Below are 17,115 nucleotides of genomic sequence, written 5' to 3'. Positions count from 1 at the left end.
TTTGCATTAGGATACGTTCTGTATACATATATACCCTTTTCCTGACATAGATGGCATGCGCAATGGATTAATGAGCAAAGTCGGAGACCATCGGATCGAGTTGACGCTAGACTTTGCGTTCGCGAGAACTATTGAGATAGAGAGCAGAAGCCAGATTGAGCACTGGACGGGTTCTGAAGCAGGTGAAAATGCAGACAACAGCGAATATGTACAGAAACAGGAAAGTAGTGATAGTTGTGAAACGCCTGGGCTCTACTTCTTCTTGCTCTTCTTCTTCTTCTTTTTCTCGTCCCGATCTGACGATGATTCAACGACTTCGGTCACGTCCTGTTCTGTCTCAAGCTTCCGCTTCTTCTTCTCCTTCTTGTCCTTTTTCGATGGGCCCTCAACGACTGCTGGTAAAGCGGGCAGATTGTCGCTCGTGCCCGCGTTGGCGTTTGCAGTGACGCCTTCATCGCTCGTTTTCGCCATCTTCTTCTGTCTCCTCGCTTCCTTCTTCGCCTTCTTAGCGGCCTTTTCATCGTCGGCGGTCACAGTGGTAGCAGTAGGATTCACCGCTGGACTGGAGCTGCTGCCCTCTCCACTTTCCGTCTCTTCAAAGGTTGTTCTGGATCCCTCCCACGGATCGGTTCCTTTAAGAGCCAAGGGCTCAGCGGGTGGGCCCGGAGAGTCCCCGCTCATGCCTTGCCTTGCCTTCATTTTATCCCTCATCTTCTGTCTAAAGTAGTCTGAAACGGAAAGTGTGGATTTGGAAATACCCTCTTCAACTGTGCGTTCGGGCTCGGTGGGATCGGAAGGCGTCGCTGGCGACGGGGTGTCGACAGGAGCCGGGGTTGTAGGCGTCGATTGCAGCGGACTGGCCGGGAGTGAGGAGACGGGCACACCGAGTATCTCAGCTAGAGCTGCTGGGGACGAGCTGGCCAAGCGTTTCGATTGCAGATGCTTTTGACGGGAGCTATCGAGAGTCAGGTCAATGGTACCGTCGACTTCGATAAACCAGAGACTCACGCAATCTTGTTTCTCTTCTTCTCTACTGCCTGCTCTACTGGCGTACTGGCTCCAGATGGACTCTCGCTCGGACTGTTCCCAGCCAATCGCTTGAGGACGTCTTCAAAATTTCTTCCCGCTGGCCCAGCACCAGCAGCATTGTCGTCACCTTCTTTCCTCGCTCGAGCCATTCCAATACCTCCATTGTCGAGCTTCTTGACGACTGCAATGTGATTTGGGTTCCCGTCTAGGCCTGAGCCGCCGATCCCGGACGACGAAGACCACCCGAGAGATTTGAGATGCTGGTATGAAAATCTCGACGTGTCATTTGACCATGTCAGATTCCGAGGATCGAGCCCGATCCTTTCTGATATACATCAGCAGATCTCGTGCAGCTGCTGACCCACGCTTGTTCTTCCTTTCGGAGAGCCCCATGGTCGCTCAAAGCTCTGTGGTCTTAAGGATGCTGGTTGCAGCATTTCAGCTGAAATTTTTTTGACCGGTCCGTCCGACGGAAGCAAAATTTTGAAAGCCAATCATTACTTGAGGTCTGCTAAATATGCTTCTACACTATACATCACTTGGACTCTCATCTCGTAGCTGGACATCATGGTAAGCCGTCAGCAATATGGCGGTAAGACGTGCTGATCCGCTTGTAGCCTCAGAATGATTATATGGACGAGCACCGCCGGCGACATGGTCGTCGGTTGGATTACGAGGAGAGAAAGTGAGTGGCCATCAGCTTGCGAGTTCGATTCGCTCATCCTATCGACCAGACGCAAGAAGGAGGCACGATCAGTTCACCGATCCTCAGCTGAGAACCAAAAGCTGTTCGGTCTAAAAGCCAAGATCCACCACGCTAAACGGCACGCCGAAAAGGTCCAAATGAAGAAGACGCTGAAGGCCCATGATGAGCGCAATGTCAAGCAGAAGGATGACGGCGCCGTAAAAGAAGGAGCATTGCCAACGTACTTGTTGGATAGGGAAGGGCAAAAGGACGCCAAGGCGCTTAGTTCAGCCGTCAAAGACAGACGGAAAGACAAGGCTGCAAAGTACGCTGTTCCTTTACCCAAAGTCCGAGGTATCGCCGAAGAGGAAATGTTCAAGGTGATCAAGACGGGGAAACACAAGGGAAAGAGCTGGAAGCGAATGGTCAGCAAGCCAACATTTGTCGGGGAGAACTTCACGAGAAAGCCGGTGAAGCTGGAGGTGAGTCTGGCATATCATGTCGGTGACCAGAAGCTCATACTAGGAAGCGCTTCATTCGACCCATGGGCTTGGTGAGTATCTAGCTTGACTGATGACTGTTCGGGCTGACTTTTCGCAGCGTATGAACAAGGCTAATGTGACACATCGTGGGATCAACCTGATAGTGATATCGGACATTGCTGACGTCTTCTTAGCCGAGCTCAAAACCACTTTCCAACTGCCCATCCTCGGCGTCAAAAAGAACCCTCAGTCCCCGCTCTACACCTCGCTAGGCGTCTTGACCAAAGGAACCATACTAGAAGTCAACGTCAGCGAGCTGGGAATGGTCACCACAGGAGGCAAAGTTGTATGGTCAAGTGAGTCATGCAACGCATTGTGAGGTGATGGTCTGACAAGCATTCCCTGCAGAGTATGCTCAAATTACCAACAATCCTGGTAAGCTGTCGTTTGAGTGTCTGATCATCAGCTGACACCATTCTCAGAGAACGATGGCTGCATCAACTCTATTCTGTTGGTCTAATCTGGATAGAAGTACATCTAGGCGAGGCATCTCTGTACTCGGGCTCTCATGTTGTATCAATAGACGACTTTTGGCATGTGCATGACCTTTGGATCCGTACGATATACACACGATGTCAGATTGACTCCGGGTCTCATGCCACGCTAGGCGTCGTCATGTGCACGTCTTTGTCGCCAGTATCGGAACTCATGTCTCCGGCAGCCTGAGCTGCATTTTGGCGCAACTTTGCCAGCATCTCGGCGATACTTCTGCTCTTGCTGCATACTGTCAGCGAACTCGTCCCCATATTCAACTCGACGGACCTTCTGAGCTCCTCTGTCTGTTGCTGCCTGACCGACAACTGCTTCTCCATCAACATGACCAGCGTCGCTTCGGCCTGAACATGTTAGTTCAACCGGGACGTCTTTCTCACTTGGACATCTCTCAGCTGATTCGACGCTACCATCATGGTCGCAGCTAAATTTGACATGTGCTGAATGTACTGGGTGAAGAATAAGTACGGAGCTTCCGTCCCTCATGGCTCAAGATAGAACTTGCCTGATCACCCTCATGCTGCCATCCCTTTTCCTCCAACTCTCCCGGTATCCTCGCAGTGTTAGTCAAGGTATCCAGTAATAGGAGGAAGGTGTGAAGGAAGGAATGGAGCAGAGGAGGCAAGGACGTGTGAGGGGGCTCATTGGGATCAATCCATCTCGTTAATCCTATTTGTTCGAGGGATGGGATTCTGGGTTCGACCTGGACCAATTGAGAAGCTGCTTCATCGCGGGACCCCTGGCTCACTCACATCATACTGCTGTCCAAAACACATCCATCTACCTTCTTCGACTATCCAATCAGCTCTTGGTCTCTCAAGCTTGCTTTCGAGATCCCTTAGTTCAGGCGTATCTGCTGAGATTGGTGAAGAAGCCCTGTTTTTGGAAGTCCCGCTAGGCTCCCCTCTCAACTCTGCATACCTCGCAAGGTTCGCATCTGTAAACTCCTTGTAGAACGGTGGAGGAGGTGGAAAGAGCGTATTAGCTAGCTCTGATGCGTCGGCCATGGTTGACACGAAAGTGGTCAGAAATGGATCGAGCATATGTTTTCAAGTCGCGACTATGGACAAATTTCGCGCAATGAGGCAGCCGGCCATGGCTGGGCGAGCTTCAATGCGCTCGGTAGTCCTTCATGCCCACGAGCCTAATAATGCGTGGCTTGATGGGGCGTGTCATAGTCATACAAGCTGTCGGTTGTCCTCAGCTCAGCATCAGGCTTCAGCCAGTAGCTAGCCGTGACTCATTCTCTCGCCTCTGTGAGAACATTCTCGCAGTCCCCCAGTCTCTCTCTCTCTTTCTCTAATTGCCACATCCTTCCCCCTTCGATGACGTACCTTTTTTCACTGCAATTTCCTAAACCTCCGCTCCAACACAAAAACTCTCAACATCATTCATTCTCAACTACCTCACATTACACTCAAGACACACTTACTTCCAGCTTTCCACTACCACTACCAGCCCATCACATCACTTCACTCACAATGACTTCCGTTCCTCCCGCTGCTGCTCCTACCGCCGTCCCAGCTGCTAATGCTGGAGGCGCCGCCTCGTCAGGATACACCATCCACGTCGCCGGTCTGGCTCCAGAGACCTCTGAAGAGAAATTGCACGATTTCTTCTCATTCTGCGGCAAGTTGGTTTCTGTCAAGAAGAACGGAAGCACAGCCGACATCACCTTTGAGAAGCTCAGTGCGATGAGAACCTCTTTGTGAGTGGAAGGAGTTGGTCAATGAGATAGATGAGGAATGTGGAGCTGATCAATGTCGACAAGGATGCTCAACGGCGGAACAGTTAGTGCTTTGTATTGTTGATGGAACGCCTACTTATGTTCATAGCTTGATGGAGCCCACCTCGAGGTCACTTCCACAACCGAGGAGACCAAATCCTCTGTTCTGCCTACCGAAAGCACCCACGCCGCTACACACGGAGAGATCTCTCAGGAAGACAAGCCAAAGGTGAGTTGGCCTTCATGGTCCCTTCGCTCATGGGTCACAGGCCGCTATCGTTGCAGAGTACCTTGCTCACGGCTACGTGATGGGAGACCACGTCATTCAGCGAGCCATTGACTTTGACCGTGGGTTGGGACGTTTATGCTTCGCGCTGACCGAGTCAGACGAAAAGGGAATCTCTAACCGATTCCTGTCGTTCTTCAACAACCTTGACAAGACTGTTGGCAACAAGGTCGTTGGAGAGGACAAGACTGTCTCAGGAAAGATCAACGAGGGCGCCGCGGCTGTCGTCGCTAAAACTCGGGAAGTCGACCAGAACCGAGGAGTCAGCGCAAAGTTCCAAGACTACTACAACCGGATCGTCAGCACACCTGTCGGTCAAAAGTGAGTCACTTAAGATGATCTGACGCAGGAATACATTGACACTGATATAGGACTTCTGACAGGGTTCATGCCTTCTACACCACCACCCAGAAGCAGGTATTGGATGTGCACGAGGAGGCCAAGAGGATTGCCGTGAGTTGATGTCATCTTAAATTTTGCTGACGATATAGGAGGAGAAGAAGCGTGCTAGCGGAGTCGCTACTCCCTCGGCCACTGCTACTTCCACCACTGAAGCTGCTCCCGTTACCGCTGCCACCACCACTGCTCCGATCTCTACCACTGCGGCCACTTCGGACCCTAAGGCCTAGATGAAAGGACTGAAGGTTGCTTGCTTGGCTCACGGTAGATGATGAATGATAGGATGGGGACGGAAGGCACTATTAGCTCCAAATAATAGATTCTATGAATGCAGCGAAGACCGTTATGAGAAGGAATTTGATGTTGCATTGACACTATTGCGTTCCATAACCAAAAATCTAGGCCAAACTGGCCATACCTCGGGCAGTCTCAGAGTAGTCCTGATCGAGTTATCCCACTGTTGCCAGAGCAGACAGCTTATGAAAAGGGACGTCACCAAATTGCACTAAAGCCTCTGCTGTCTCCCGCCACGCCATGCGCAACGTAGCCGCAGTTTCGGGCCAGAGCCCAAACACTGGGCCAAAAGACCAAAAGCGACTCTTCCCCGCTCATACCATGTTGTATCCCCATACTATACCTCCATCACTAGGTGCCCAAAATGGGCACTCGATGACTTCTCAGGTCGGGTTGAGTGGTCATATGGGGCCAACGCATTTCTTGTCGAGCGGTTCTAGGTGTAAAAGATGATTAACACTAGGATCCAGCTAGGATCGGTCCGTGGACGACCCAAAGGTCGCACCATCGGGAAGAGTTGAAATTCCAGGACCTTAACCCGCTTGCAAGGTAGAGAGAGCGATACTGAATCATATCGTCTCTTTGTTCGTTGGCAAGCATTGTGTCCTTGAGACTGCCGGAGGGTTGAGAAGAAGAGAAATGCGCTGGTCCAAATTGTGTACATGAGCATGTTTCAGGGATGGGTCAAAAAGTGCCACATGAGTGTTAACGCCGAATGCCACCGTGTTTCAGGTGATCGTGGCAATCTGGGATGGGATGGATCAAACTGACATGCACAATGCGAATAAAGGTGAGGGAGCAAAAGCATAAAAGATCGTCAAGAGGAGTGTAGAGATTCTTATCTTGAAAACGTATGATCATGAATGTTGGTCATTGTCCGTATACCGTCATGTTTTTCTACACCTTGACGTCCTTCTTCTCAGCCGTAGGGGCAAACTCTTCCTGTCCAGGAGGATGAGGGATGCCCTCCTTCTCTCGGACATTGTAAAAGACTTTTAGGAACTGGACGGATCAGCTGACAAGTGTTTCCAATGACCTCACCTTTGTTCTCGCTCCTTGGGCAGACACACCGTGGCTCTGCAGGTCGGCATCTGTCATCATGACCATGTCCTTCCAGGAGGACTTCTCAAAGTTGGTCGTGTATTTCTGGTATGCATCAGCGTGGGAAGCCATCTTTCTCAACTCACGTGCAATCTGAGGATCCTCAACCAGCCCGAGATATCACCTAGCACCTTCATGTCGACATCGTCTGGACCGGCCACGCCGGCTCCGCCTCCGGCGCCACCTCCTGTGCCTGCGGACTTGTCTGGATTGGGACTATTCCGTTGAGCCAATAGAGGTGAGCGACGCCCTGGTGGTCCACGGACATTGCCACGTCCAGGATATGCCGCAGGGAAGCCGTTTCCACCTGGGATAGGACTGAACTGAGCTTGGGCTTGTGCCAACGCCAGCATCTGAGCGGCATTTGCGTTGTTGATTCCCAATGAGGCGAGATTCACCCCAAGCCCAGACAATGCACTGGGATCACCACCGAGTCCGAGACTTCCAAGTCCAAATTGATCGAGGACAGGTGACCTTGCGGATGCCCATCCACCTTGTCCAACCAATGGCGAAGTCGCGCGGCCAGGTTGTTGGCCTTGGGGCTGGACGAGGTCTCCGTCGTCGTTGTATTGTCCCGAAACGTTTCGAGTCGTTCCTCGTCTATACTTGCGGGCATCGTCAAAGTTCACTCGACTCTGGTTCAAGGACAAGTTGGCCAGATTCAGTGCAGATGCCATCTGGTCGATCTTGGGGTCGGTGAACATGGGCACGAGCGGTGTGTTGCTCATGCTGGCCCATGAGGCGTTGTTGAGGAATGGCGAGAGAACAGGCGATGCAGCCGCAGCCTCCGGTTTCGGATGGGCCAGTCCAGAAAGTCGAGGTGATCGACCGTCCTTGCCTGCAAAATCGGTGGATTTTGGCCTCAAGTCGGGCGATTTGGATCGAGTAGACGCGTTCGAGTCGACTCCGGGTGATGTTCCACGCTCTGTCACCAGATCGAGGTTACTCTGCCATCTATCACTTGGCTGGAGTGTCCCCGGTGCGCTGATTCGATTCTGACGCGATCGACTGGACGCCATGTTGGCCTTGTTGGCGCCCGACGTCGAGTCGAGCGCTGATTCAGGAGCGAGGAAGTGTCCGACAGTCGGTGAACCGGGGAAACCAGCTCCACCCCCGGCGCTTGGCGACTTGAGGCCAAGACTGTCCAGTCTCGACTGTATAGTAGCCGTGTTGGTGGGAGTAGGCGACAGGAGAGCCGTCATGGGGTCAGACTGCGCCATGTGTTGAAGTACACTGAGGAAAAAACGTATCTGAACGGGAGTTGAGTGCTGCAAAAGTGAGTAAAGCGCTGCGGTTCGCTCTGCCTCGGACAAGACTCTGAACCCTGAACAAAGTCAGCGTTGTCCAAGTGAGCTTCCCACATTGCTCAATGGCACCGAGTTCCTCGGTGAAATTCTGATCTGTCGATGCCGCTGCCATCTCTTCAAGGGTCTGCTCCCAGCTAGCGAGATGCTTGAACCATTGGTCGATTTGTTCAGCTTAGATGTTAGTCATATTCTTGGTTTTCGCCTCACCTTCTGGGGTCTTTGCCTCGCCCCGGATACCCATGCCAGAAGGGATGTACTCCGAGCTCGGTCTTCCGCCGAGATTTGTTGCGCTGCCCGAAACGGTTCTCCCTGCGGTCATACCAGGATGAGGAGATAGCGACTCTCTCCCCGTACCACTGTTCAAGGTACCCTGTGCGACACTGGAAGAGACATGGCGAGGGTGAGCACCAAAGGAAGGCGAAGTGATTCCCAGACCGGTAAAGCCTTTAGCGGCACCGGTCGAAGTGGATGGAGGTCCAAGACTCTGGCGGGTGAGTTTGGCTGGGTTGCTCTGGTTCACCGATGGCATGGAAGGGACCGGAGCTGGTGAGGGGGATCGATGCGGTCGAAGCGTTTGAGATGCCATGTTAATCGTTCAAAATCGTAAACGCAGAGGTCGTTATGGTGTCCAGCCGAATGTATGAATTCGGGCCTGCACCTAGTAAATGTCAGCAAGGCAACGGGCTGAGCGAGAAGAGATGTATTCTGGGCAGAGATATTCTGGCTCAAGCGCTCGAGACCCACAGCCGTGCGTGTACACTCCGGCCTGAATCATCAAGCCCCTCTTGCAGGCTCTGGTTGTTGACTTCCTCCTGCCGGCAAGGGGAAAACAAAAAGACTCACCAAGCGTTGCCAAGGCGGGGGAGCTGAAGCTGTCAAAAGAGACTCAAGGAGATGACCTATCTCTCCACGAGATGATCGGATATCTGAAGATGTAGGTTCGATCGAGTCCTGCTCAAGATGCTTCCAGATGAGTCAGATCTCAGAGAAGGATGTGCGGCGGATAAAGAGAAAGATCCAAAATGCAGTTAGCGGCGTGAGCGCTGTTGATTGATTCACGCGCGTAACAGTTTCAGGTTGTGGCGAACACGGAAGCAAAAATTGGGCAAAGTACCTATCGCGTGGTAGACGGTCAACCTCTTGAGAGTGTCAATCGGAGGCTGACTGAGGGTTTCGAGTGGACCATGTAGCCCGGATGCCGATACGCCAGATCCTCTGAGCCTCATAGAAAGCCAGCTTTGAGCTGTCGACCAGTCCCATGTAACCAAAGTAGCAGGAATGTGGCGCCAATGTGGCACTCTTGTCCGTGCGGCAATTTCCACCCGCCCGTAGGATTTTTGCGGACTTGGAGCACGAATGAGTGCCCTGTATGGGCTGTTCAGGGTCAAAGACAAACTCATGTGAGCATATCATGAAGGACTATCGAGCTCATCGTTCCTCGTATATGGTCAGGAATCCGCTGGAAAGTTGCTGAACGAGCTGTATGGCCCCGTCCACAAAAGCCATAATTCCAATTAAGTAAACCAGGTCACACACCCAGGCCTGTCCCGATTCGATCCAATGTGCCACTTTAGATAGTCAATTTTATGCTCGAGATAACGCCGAAAAGTCCTGACCCGTTCAAAAAAAATCTTCCTTCCCCCCGTTCTTTCTCGCCCCTTTTCGTTCTCATCCCCATCTTCCCTATCACACCCTAATACATTCTTTCATCTGAAAGTGAGTACAGCTCGTCTGTGACCGGTGTGTATGGCTCTTGTTACGTCTAAAGCTCGGATGGGAAGAGATTGTGTCGGTCTTCAGCAGCGTTGATGCTGTTAGGGAGCCCTCCACGTCAAAAGGGTTGGAGGTGGAGCTTGCGCGCCACCTCATCGATGGGGCCCGTCATCCCTCTCACATTCTCAGCCCTTTCTTTACGTTGTGACCTTTCCATACACCAGCCTCCATTGTCGATGAGCTAGAGAGCACTCTACGAGCTCGTGACGACTGCTGTCGCCGCTGCTCCACCTGGCCCATCAAAAAAATTTTGTTTGCCGCCACAACACCATTTCCCTTCCAATTTGCATCATTTTCATCTCATCTTCTTTCAAGAGCCATGGACATCATTTCGTTCTTGACAGGAAAGCTGACTCCCTACCTCCTTCGTAGAACAAAAACTCCACGCAAAATGGGAAAAGTGAGTCCGGCAGAAAATTTTAATTCGCGCGGGGCGTGGTGAATGTGGCACTTTGAGGACCATCATCTTCTGGCGACCATGACGCACCGGATCGCTTCTATCTGTTTTCTGAAGGTTTCAGACCACTTGCTGACCATCTATTCACTATTATAGGACAAGCTTCACGTCGTGAGTGGTTTTTGCCTCCTTCCGTCGTCATTTTGAATGTCTAATTGACTTTTCCTTCTAGAACGTTGTCGTTATCGGACACGTCGATTCTGGTAAATCTACCACCACCGGACACTTGATCTACAAGTGTGAGTTGCCTATGCCACATTCAATTCGCCACTAAACCCTCTCATCAGGCGGTGGTATCGACAAGCGAACCATTGAGAAGTTCGAGAAGGAAGCTGCCGAACTCGGAAAGTCCTCCTTCAAGTATGCCTGGGTTTTGGACAAACTCAAGGCCGAGCGAGAGCGAGGTATCACCATCGACATTGCCTTGTGGAAGTTCGAGACTCCCAAGTACATGGTCACTGTCATTGACGCTCCCGGACACCGAGACTTCATCAAGAACATGATCACTGGTACTTCTCAAGCCGACTGCGCCATTCTCATCATTGCCTCCGGTACCGGAGAGTTCGAGGCTGGTATCTCCAAGGACGGACAGACCCGAGAGCACGCTCTTTTGGCCTTCACCCTCGGAGTCAGGCAACTCATTGTTGCTTGCAACAAGATGGACACTGCCAAGTGGTCCGAGGCCCGATTCAACGAAATCGTCAAGGAGACTTCCGGTTTCATCAAGAAGGTTGGATACAACCCCAAGACTGTCGCCTTCGTCCCCATCTCTGGATGGCACGGAGACAAGTGAGTAGAAAAATCACATTCTTTTACTAACAAATTTTAGCATGATTGAGGCCACCAACAACATGCCTTGGTACAAGGGATGGGAGAAGGAGGGCAAGGGTGGAGCCAAGGTCACTGGAAAGACCTTGCTTGACGCCATCGATGCCATTGAGCCCCCTACCCGACCCACCGACAAGCCTCTCCGACTCCCCCTCCAGGATGTGTACAAGATCGGAGGTATTGGAACTGTTCCCGTCGGCCGAGTCGAGACTGGTGTCATCAAGGCCGGTATGGTTGTCAACTTCGCTCCTTCCAACGTCACAACTGAAGTTGTGAGTTCTTTCTCTGACAAGATGTCTGTTTCCAGAGCTCACCATTCGCGTAGAAATCCGTCGAAATGCACCACGAACAGATCCCTGAGGGTCTCCCAGGTGACAACGTCGGATTCAACGTCAAGAACGTCTCCATCAAGGACATCCGACGAGGAAACGTCTGCTCCGACTCTAAGAACGACCCCGCCAAGGAGGCCGCTTCTTTCACCGCTCAGGTCATCGTTCTCAACCACCCCGGACAGATCGGTGCTGGATACACCCCCGTCCTCGATTGCCACACTGCCCACATTGCCTGCAAGTTTGAGGAGTTGATCGAGAAGATCGACCGACGAAACGGAAAGGTCCTCGAAGCCGCCCCCAAGTTCGTCAAGTCTGGTGACGCTGCCATTGTCAAGCTCGTTTCCCAGAAGCCCATCTGTGTCGAGTCCTACACTGAGTACCCCCCTCTTGGACGATTCGCCGTCCGAGACATGCGACAAACCGTCGCTGTCGGTGTCATCAAGAGCGTAGAGAAGACCGATGGAAAGGGAGGCAAGGTCACCAAGGCTGCCGAGAAGGCCTCCAAGGGAAAGAAGTAAAGGACGGATCATTATTCCTTTTCTTCATACATGCTAGTATTCCCTCGCCTACAATCCCATTCATTTCGCTTTGTTATACGAGACTGCAATCATGACAGATGCATAGCATTTCGTCCACTAGCGTATCAACTAATCCTCTGTATGCACGCAAAGATGCGTCCTAAAGACTGATTATGTGCGAAACGGCGGCCGCCACTCGCGATAATCGCCACAAAATCGAACATGTTCATGCATCTATTTATCGAAGTATTCAAGGAGTGTCGAGAACCGTGTCGGGCACAGGCGAGAAGCTACAGCTGATGGAATCGAATCTTCATGTCTGGAGCGCCATCTTTCAGCTCCTTCCCCGAGCTACCAGAGCTGTCGAAATCGAGCTCCTCTAACCATCACCGACAAGATGGTCGTGAGCCCCGTCACACTCCGGTTCATCGTGAAGAGAGAGGAAGCAGGTATGCGGAGAGAATAACGAAGCGTTCTCATAGCGAGGAGCGTCGAAAGGCTCGAGAGGAAAAGGAGAAGAGGCGAAAGCGAGAGCGGCGGGAAGCAGAGAAACTCGCTCTTGATGGTACGCCAGGCCATTCTCGCACTGAAGAGGACCATCGGGTTGTCCGTGATCGACATGATGGCAAGTGGTCGGGAGATGATCAGGGAGTCGCCTGGTACGAAGCTGGTGGCAAAGGGAAGTCTCGAGAACTGTATCACGAAGCAGAAGTGGGTCGTCGACGCAACATTTGAGCTGACGCCTTCGAGGTCTCTGGCGAGCCATTCTTCAGCGACATAATCGGCGACCGGGATGCGCTTCGCTACGGTCAATCATCCTCTTATCATCCACCTCGCTATCACCGCGATGGACATGGAAGAGTGCTAGGCTGCAACGAAGGTCTCCGGATCGTGCGGTCGCAACATCGTACTGAGAAAGGTCTAGAATTGGCGCCGCGAGGCAGACCGTACATCCCCCGATATTCTGCTCGCGTGCTAGATGGATCATCTCGGAACGCTAGACGTCTCTTACTCCAACCTACCAACCATGATCCATTCGATCCAGACATTTCGTTCGTATCTTTCGGCATCAAAGCTAAGCGAGCGGACCGAGACGAACAACCAGATTATCGATCTATCAACAAGGAGGAAGAAGAGGAAGATGACGATACTGCCGTCATCGAAGAGACGCTCATAGGATTCTCGTCACTCGAGCAAGAGGTGCAGAGCCGGACAGCAGAACTTGATCGACATCTCCGCGCTCACCCTGACGATATCAAAGCTTGGATTGCTTACTCCAAGTTGCATATGAGACTATCTTCGGAAAGCGCAAGCAAGCCTGGCACGGATCCTTCTACATTACCTCAGACTCGAGCCAGCGCTGAGGTGACTCTGTCCGTTCTCAGTAAGGCCCTGAACCACCCGCCAAACTTCACGTCCGTCACTCTCCATCTCGCCTACATCCGTGCGGCCGAGGCGTTCTGGCCACCGGAAAAAGTTACAGGCAGATGGAGAAACGTGCTCCGCGAACTCGGCGAGCGATCCCGGGGAGATCCCGCCCTCGAAGCAGGCATGATGGATATATGGAGGGGCTACATCGAATGGCGAGAGGGTCAAGGGTTTGGAAAGCAAGATGAAGGGCGCAAAGGCGCTGGAGGGGTCGATGAGGTGTTGGAAGTCTACAGCGACTGTCTGCGGCGACTTGGAGAATTCGAAGGCGATCTATCCATACGAGAGGAGAACCAGCTATATCTGTTCGTCCGCGCCTGTCTGTTCATGAGACAAGCTGGATTCGTCGAGAGGGCATTTGCCTGCTTTCAGTCCTTGATGGAAATGTGAGTTCTCTAACCTGTACGCCTGGCTTATCAGCGTAGTACCCTTTTCAAGCCAGATCGACTTCGTCCTCCTTCGCAGCCGTCGCCTGCTTGGTTCAGAGATCTCCTTGCGGAGTACGAAGTCTTCTGGGACTCGGAGACTGCCCGTATCGGCGAGCATGGTGCGAAAGGATGGAAAAACTCCTCCACAGAAACGACAGAGACGCCTGAAAGTGGTGCCTCGCAAGAAGCCGTTGAGCATCAATCATCTGACCCGTTCGAGCGGTGGTCCGAGGCTGAATCCTTCGCCGAGAGTCGAGGTTTTCTTCCTGGCAGAGCCACGGATCTCTATGCTGCAGATGATGAGGATCCTTACCGCGTCGTCTTGTTCCACGATATCGAGCCGTTCCTCTTTCCGATCCGATCTGGTCGAGTGCGATTGGAACTAGTATACACCTTCTTGTCCTTCATCGGATTGCCTTTCAGACCGCCCGATGTATCCACTGGAGCAGCGTCAAACTTGGACCCTCATCTGCATTGGTCCCTTACCTACAATAATCAGCTGCGTGCGTGCTTCTGGCCTCCAAAACTAAGACAGAAATCCCTCCCTTGGCAGACTGTGGGCGGTGAACCTATGGAGCCCGAATCACAGAGGGCAATGTCCACGCCATTCGCCTCACCTGTCAAGAGCTGGCTCTCGACCGCTGACACTTTCTTCGGTGGATCTGACAGGTGGTTTAGAGACGCTACGGCCATCGATCTTGCACATGTTGATCTCACATTCGCCCGCAACGTGTTTAAACTGCTACAACCTCTCGTTCCGGATCCCTCTTTCACCGCCATGTACATGGCATTCGAAGCTTCCGTCTCGCCCAAGTCCTCTGTCAAGCTCGCTAAAACGATTCTCTCTGTCGATCGTGACAATGCGGCCATATGGGACGGATATGCCAGACTCGAATATCAAAGAGGTAATCTGGCGGCGGCGAGAGGCGTATATTCGACGGTCTTGCAGTCGGATAAGATCGACAATGATGAAAGGCTGGGCCTGTATGCAGCTTGGGCCAGGATGGAATGGGACGCCGGTGAAGAGGGGCGGGCATTGGAGGTCCTCGTGTTGGCTTCTGGCGCAGGTAACACTAAACTGCTGGATCTCTCTCGTGAGGTTTCCAAACCTACAGCTATCTCGCTCCTGAAGGCGAAACAGGTGAGGGCTTGCGCAAGTATCAATGCTTACTTTTCGCAGCACTACTCTTCCGTCCCACTTCCCTGCTCCTATGCTCAGCTCGTGCTCGCCTCACTGTATGCGTATCTCACAGCGGGCATCGACGCCGCCCGAGACATTCTCACACGTCATCTTGCTCTACTCCGACCTGCCGGTCCAGAAGCAGAAGAGGTATTTCAGCTCCTATGCCGTATGATTTACGTGCACACATCTCGAAATGCCTCACCCGCAGCCCTATCCCGTGATACACTGGAGCTTGCAATCGCCACCTTCCCCAACAACACCCAGTTCTTGTCCTTCTACATGTTTGGCGAGCTCGGGGCTCGCGTCCATGGACGACTGCAGAGACTCGTCTCCCAGCTGCTCGCTAGTGAGACCAGCGGCATCTCGGGACAGTTGTGGAGCGTTTGGGCGGAGGCCATGTCTGCCCATCGGACATTTTGGGACAAGGGTGGAAATGGCGCGGAACGTGTTCGTCAAGCTCTCGACAAGAGCATCAATTCGAGATGGTGCGTTGTCGACATTATTTTGAATTCAGCGCTCACTGTGTCTCAGGGGTAAAAGGTCCGCACCCATGTGGATCCTATACATCGAATTCGACTCCCTGATGGGCTGTCATGCCGCTGCAAAACAGCTTTGCTATCGAGCAGTCGCAGCACTAGGAGGCTGTAAAGCCCTGTATCTCTTGCCTTTCGGTTCATCTCTCCGACCACACTTCACACCTCAAGAACTAAGAGATTGGGCGGACTTGATGATAGAGAGGGGATTGAGATTGAGGGTACCGTTCGAGGAGTTCTTTGATGTCAACGAGACCGAGGCGGCGATCGTCTTGCCCGAGGACGAGGAGCTGTACGATGACGAGCTGGGATTCCTGAGGGATCGGGAGGAGCTCAAGCCGTATTGAAATACATGTATGGCTTTGGGCCAGCACCATTATTGATTCTGCCACACATGAAATTTATTCGCCATGAAAGGTCACGACTGGAATGCTGCATGTGTGTATATCTCTTCCTCATTGACCTTTCTTCCAACTCTGTTCGAGTCTGATATAATGGCTTCGTCAGCTCCCCTTCTGTCAGGAACGATAGAAGCAGATGATGATACGCCTCTTCCATCTCGAGTTCAAGGCTCTATGGCCCCGAGTAGGCCGAGACAAGAGCCGGTGGTGTTGGTCCCTGGAACTCAGGCGGACGGATCGATTCCTGCGAGGCAGTTGGAGGAGGGCGGCATAGTGAGTGACCGTGCTGATGAAACAGGGAGCTTCCGCCCAAATCTCCGAAGGTGTGATACAGATGCTGATGCCTTGACCGGTACCCAGACTGGAATCCTCAAACAATCTGCACATCCGTTATCCTTGGCCATGTTGTATTTCTTTCGCTCCGCTGCCATAGCGGTTTACGTCCTGTGTGGATTGTGTGAGTCCATACTAAGAAAGCCTTGTGACATTGGCTGACATGAGTGTAGTCACGGACAACTATGTCTTGAGCGTCAGTACCGGTGGCCGATCCAGAATAGCAATGACTGATAATCCACTCACAGATTGTGGTGGTTGTCGTCCTCCTCTCGGTTGACTTTTGGAACACTAGGGTGAGCTTGTCGTTTGTCCATTTTCGTTGGAGCTCATATCACGTCGTCAGAATGTCGCGGGTAGAACGCTCGTCGGACTGAGATACTGGAACGAGGTCAACGAGGAAGGCGAAAGCTCTTGGGTCTTCGAATCGAGAGATGTACGTCGAACCTGTCCTTTGCGAATCTTGCTGAACTGCTTAGCCTTCTCGTCCGGCCAATGCAATTGATGCAAAGTGAGCTGAGCACATTTCAACTTGTGTAGTCGCTGACAAGTCGCAGGATGTTTTGGGTAGGCCTATTTGTCCAGTCACAGTCCTGGCTGCCTAACATCGCATAGATTGCTCTCTATGCCTACCCTGTTGGCTGGCTAGCTCTTCTCATTGTTTCAGTGTTGAAATTCAACGTCTCGTACGCCTCCGGCCGAAAGAAACTGCACTCCCAGCTAATAACATGTGAAACCAGGTTCCTCCCAATCGTTCTGCTGGCCCTAGTGTTCAACCTATCAAACCTGCTTGGCTTCACGTGAGCTGATCCTCATGGTCGTTTTCAGCTGACAGTTCCTCCAGCTACGCCGATCGGGATCAACAGCGCCGCTGGGCTTCATCTGCCATGTCCACTGGCAACATTCTCGGATTCGGCATGGGTGGAATCGGCGGACAATTGGTAGGAGGTATGGTGCGCAACAGCTTGGGCAAGATGTTGGGTTGAGTAGACCCGACAACGAACCCAAAAGACATGCAGTACAGTATACAAACGGCCAAA

The 17,115-nt window shown here is 52.3% G+C and overlaps 8 protein-coding genes across 8 annotated transcripts; 5 read left to right on the top strand and 3 right to left on the bottom strand.

Annotated features, from left to right (window-relative positions):
* Positions 1-71: 71 nt before the first annotated feature.
* Positions 72-1,457, bottom strand: BD324DRAFT_444260 (hypothetical protein). The gene is made up of 3 exons (XM_022012799.1): positions 1,395-1,457; positions 1,009-1,354; positions 72-955 (listed from the first exon to the last, which is right to left on the bottom strand). Exons 1-3 carry the CDS (start codon positions 1,420-1,422, stop codon positions 253-255), a joined length of 1,077 nt encoding a protein of 358 aa, XP_021871397.1. The 5' UTR covers positions 1,423-1,457; the 3' UTR covers positions 72-252.
* A 73-nt stretch (positions 1,458-1,530) lies between these two features.
* Positions 1,531-2,788, top strand: BD324DRAFT_443852 (ribosomal large subunit biogenesis-related protein). The gene is made up of 7 exons (XM_022012797.1): positions 1,531-1,599; positions 1,647-1,714; positions 1,764-2,196; positions 2,244-2,267; positions 2,315-2,552; positions 2,605-2,631; positions 2,679-2,788. Exons 1-7 carry the CDS (start codon positions 1,597-1,599, stop codon positions 2,714-2,716), a joined length of 831 nt encoding a protein of 276 aa, XP_021871396.1. The 5' UTR covers positions 1,531-1,596; the 3' UTR covers positions 2,717-2,788.
* On the bottom strand, positions 2,635-3,932 carry BD324DRAFT_444141 (hypothetical protein). The gene is made up of 4 exons (XM_022012798.1): positions 3,501-3,932; positions 3,254-3,451; positions 3,019-3,197; positions 2,635-2,973 (listed from the first exon to the last, which is right to left on the bottom strand). The coding sequence occupies exons 1-3, from the start codon at positions 3,789-3,791 to the stop codon at positions 3,102-3,104; spliced, it is 585 nt and encodes a 194-aa protein (XP_021871395.1). The 5' UTR covers positions 3,792-3,932; the 3' UTR covers positions 2,635-2,973; positions 3,019-3,101.
* A 187-nt stretch (positions 3,933-4,119) lies between these two features.
* Positions 4,120-5,515, top strand: BD324DRAFT_625814 (hypothetical protein). The gene is made up of 7 exons (XM_022015844.1): positions 4,120-4,456; positions 4,520-4,538; positions 4,584-4,703; positions 4,744-4,822; positions 4,862-5,081; positions 5,144-5,213; positions 5,252-5,515. Exons 1-7 carry the CDS (start codon positions 4,230-4,232, stop codon positions 5,387-5,389), a joined length of 873 nt encoding a protein of 290 aa, XP_021871394.1. The 5' UTR covers positions 4,120-4,229; the 3' UTR covers positions 5,390-5,515.
* An 835-nt stretch (positions 5,516-6,350) lies between these two features.
* Positions 6,351-8,447, bottom strand: BD324DRAFT_608638 (hypothetical protein; the record flags this gene model as incomplete). The annotated part of the gene is made up of 5 exons (XM_022014117.1): positions 6,351-6,455; positions 6,495-6,599; positions 6,641-7,878; positions 7,916-8,032; positions 8,069-8,447. 5 exons carry the CDS (start codon positions 8,445-8,447, stop codon positions 6,351-6,353), a joined length of 1,944 nt encoding a protein of 647 aa, XP_021871393.1.
* A 1,081-nt stretch (positions 8,448-9,528) lies between these two features.
* BD324DRAFT_601102 (translation elongation factor 2) lies at positions 9,529-11,886 on the top strand. The gene is made up of 6 exons (XM_022013926.1): positions 9,529-10,034; positions 10,188-10,202; positions 10,264-10,330; positions 10,379-10,880; positions 10,921-11,191; positions 11,245-11,886. The coding sequence occupies exons 1-6, from the start codon at positions 9,954-9,956 to the stop codon at positions 11,767-11,769; spliced, it is 1,461 nt and encodes a 486-aa protein (XP_021871392.1). The 5' UTR covers positions 9,529-9,953; the 3' UTR covers positions 11,770-11,886.
* A 134-nt stretch (positions 11,887-12,020) lies between these two features.
* BD324DRAFT_625808 (NRDE-2, necessary for RNA interference-domain-containing protein) lies at positions 12,021-15,753 on the top strand. Its single transcript, XM_022015843.1, has 5 exons — positions 12,021-12,480; positions 12,520-13,583; positions 13,623-14,766; positions 14,806-15,293; positions 15,340-15,753. Exons 1-5 carry the CDS (start codon positions 12,085-12,087, stop codon positions 15,686-15,688), a joined length of 3,441 nt encoding a protein of 1,146 aa, XP_021871391.1. The 5' UTR covers positions 12,021-12,084; the 3' UTR covers positions 15,689-15,753.
* Positions 15,754-17,112, top strand: BD324DRAFT_625803 (Golgi apparatus membrane protein TVP23). The gene is made up of 10 exons (XM_022015842.1): positions 15,754-16,015; positions 16,103-16,199; positions 16,249-16,271; positions 16,324-16,371; positions 16,422-16,511; positions 16,555-16,586; positions 16,633-16,642; positions 16,691-16,761; positions 16,816-16,875; positions 16,920-17,112. The coding sequence occupies exons 1-10, from the start codon at positions 15,836-15,838 to the stop codon at positions 17,059-17,061; spliced, it is 753 nt and encodes a 250-aa protein (XP_021871390.1). The 5' UTR covers positions 15,754-15,835; the 3' UTR covers positions 17,062-17,112.
* Positions 17,113-17,115: the final 3 nt, after the last annotated feature.

Source organism: Kockovaella imperatae (assembly GCF_002102565.1).
Source record: "Kockovaella imperatae strain NRRL Y-17943 chromosome Unknown BD324scaffold_6, whole genome shotgun sequence".
Lineage (NCBI taxonomy): Eukaryota > Fungi > Basidiomycota > Tremellomycetes > Tremellales > Cuniculitremaceae > Kockovaella > Kockovaella imperatae.
The sequence above is the reverse complement of the archived record's forward strand: the minus strand, read 5'-3'. Positions and strand labels throughout refer to the sequence as shown.

What these genes read in the sequence shown, in the direction of transcription:
- BD324DRAFT_601102 (XM_022013926.1), top strand. Translation starts at nt 9,954, where the DNA reads ATGGACATCATTTCGTTCTTGACAGGAAAGCTGACTCCCTACCTCCTT. An exon ending in CGGACACTTGATCTACAAGT is followed by an intron (nt 10,331 to 10,378) that starts GTGAGTTGCCTA and finishes CCCTCTCATCAG; the next exon opens with GCGGTGGTATCGACAAGCGA. An exon ending in CCAACGTCACAACTGAAGTT is followed by an intron (nt 11,192 to 11,244) that starts GTGAGTTCTTTC and finishes CCATTCGCGTAG; the next exon opens with AAATCCGTCGAAATGCACCA.
- BD324DRAFT_444141 (XM_022012798.1), bottom strand. Translation starts at nt 3,791, where the DNA reads ATGCTCGATCCATTTCTGACCACTTTCGTGTCAACCATGGCCGACGCA. An exon ending in GTTTTGGACAGCAGTATGAT is followed by an intron (nt 3,452 to 3,500) that starts GTGAGTGAGCCA and finishes CAATTGGTCCAG; the next exon opens with GTCGAACCCAGAATCCCATC. An exon ending in GGCAGCATGAGGGTGATCAG is followed by an intron (nt 3,198 to 3,253) that starts GCAAGTTCTATC and finishes TTCTTCACCCAG; the next exon opens with TACATTCAGCACATGTCAAA.
- BD324DRAFT_625808 (XM_022015843.1), top strand. Translation starts at nt 12,085, where the DNA reads ATGTCTGGAGCGCCATCTTTCAGCTCCTTCCCCGAGCTACCAGAGCTG. An exon ending in AACTGTATCACGAAGCAGAA is followed by an intron (nt 12,481 to 12,519) that starts GTGGGTCGTCGA and finishes GACGCCTTCGAG; the next exon opens with GTCTCTGGCGAGCCATTCTT. An exon ending in CGCTCCTGAAGGCGAAACAG is followed by an intron (nt 14,767 to 14,805) that starts GTGAGGGCTTGC and finishes TACTTTTCGCAG; the next exon opens with CACTACTCTTCCGTCCCACT.
- BD324DRAFT_625814 (XM_022015844.1), top strand. Translation starts at nt 4,230, where the DNA reads ATGACTTCCGTTCCTCCCGCTGCTGCTCCTACCGCCGTCCCAGCTGCT. An exon ending in CTCAGGAAGACAAGCCAAAG is followed by an intron (nt 4,704 to 4,743) that starts GTGAGTTGGCCT and finishes CATGGGTCACAG; the next exon opens with GCCGCTATCGTTGCAGAGTA. An exon ending in GCGAGCCATTGACTTTGACC is followed by an intron (nt 4,823 to 4,861) that starts GTGGGTTGGGAC and finishes TGACCGAGTCAG; the next exon opens with ACGAAAAGGGAATCTCTAAC.
- BD324DRAFT_443852 (XM_022012797.1), top strand. An exon ending in TTGGATTACGAGGAGAGAAA is followed by an intron (nt 1,715 to 1,763) that starts GTGAGTGGCCAT and finishes CCTATCGACCAG; the next exon opens with ACGCAAGAAGGAGGCACGAT. An exon ending in GAAAGCCGGTGAAGCTGGAG is followed by an intron (nt 2,197 to 2,243) that starts GTGAGTCTGGCA and finishes CATACTAGGAAG; the next exon opens with CGCTTCATTCGACCCATGGG.
- BD324DRAFT_625803 (XM_022015842.1), top strand. Translation starts at nt 15,836, where the DNA reads ATGGCTTCGTCAGCTCCCCTTCTGTCAGGAACGATAGAAGCAGATGAT. An exon ending in TTACGTCCTGTGTGGATTGT is followed by an intron (nt 16,200 to 16,248) that starts GTGAGTCCATAC and finishes ACATGAGTGTAG; the next exon opens with TCACGGACAACTATGTCTTG. An exon ending in GGGTCTTCGAATCGAGAGAT is followed by an intron (nt 16,512 to 16,554) that starts GTACGTCGAACC and finishes TGAACTGCTTAG; the next exon opens with CCTTCTCGTCCGGCCAATGC.
- BD324DRAFT_444260 (XM_022012799.1), bottom strand. Translation starts at nt 1,422, where the DNA reads ATGGGGCTCTCCGAAAGGAAGAACAAGC. An exon ending in CTCCGAAAGGAAGAACAAGC is followed by an intron (nt 1,355 to 1,394) that starts GTGGGTCAGCAG and finishes GATGTATATCAG; the next exon opens with AAAGGATCGGGCTCGATCCT. An exon ending in AAGAAGAGAAACAAGATTGC is followed by an intron (nt 956 to 1,008) that starts GTGAGTCTCTGG and finishes GACTCTCGATAG; the next exon opens with CTCCCGTCAAAAGCATCTGC.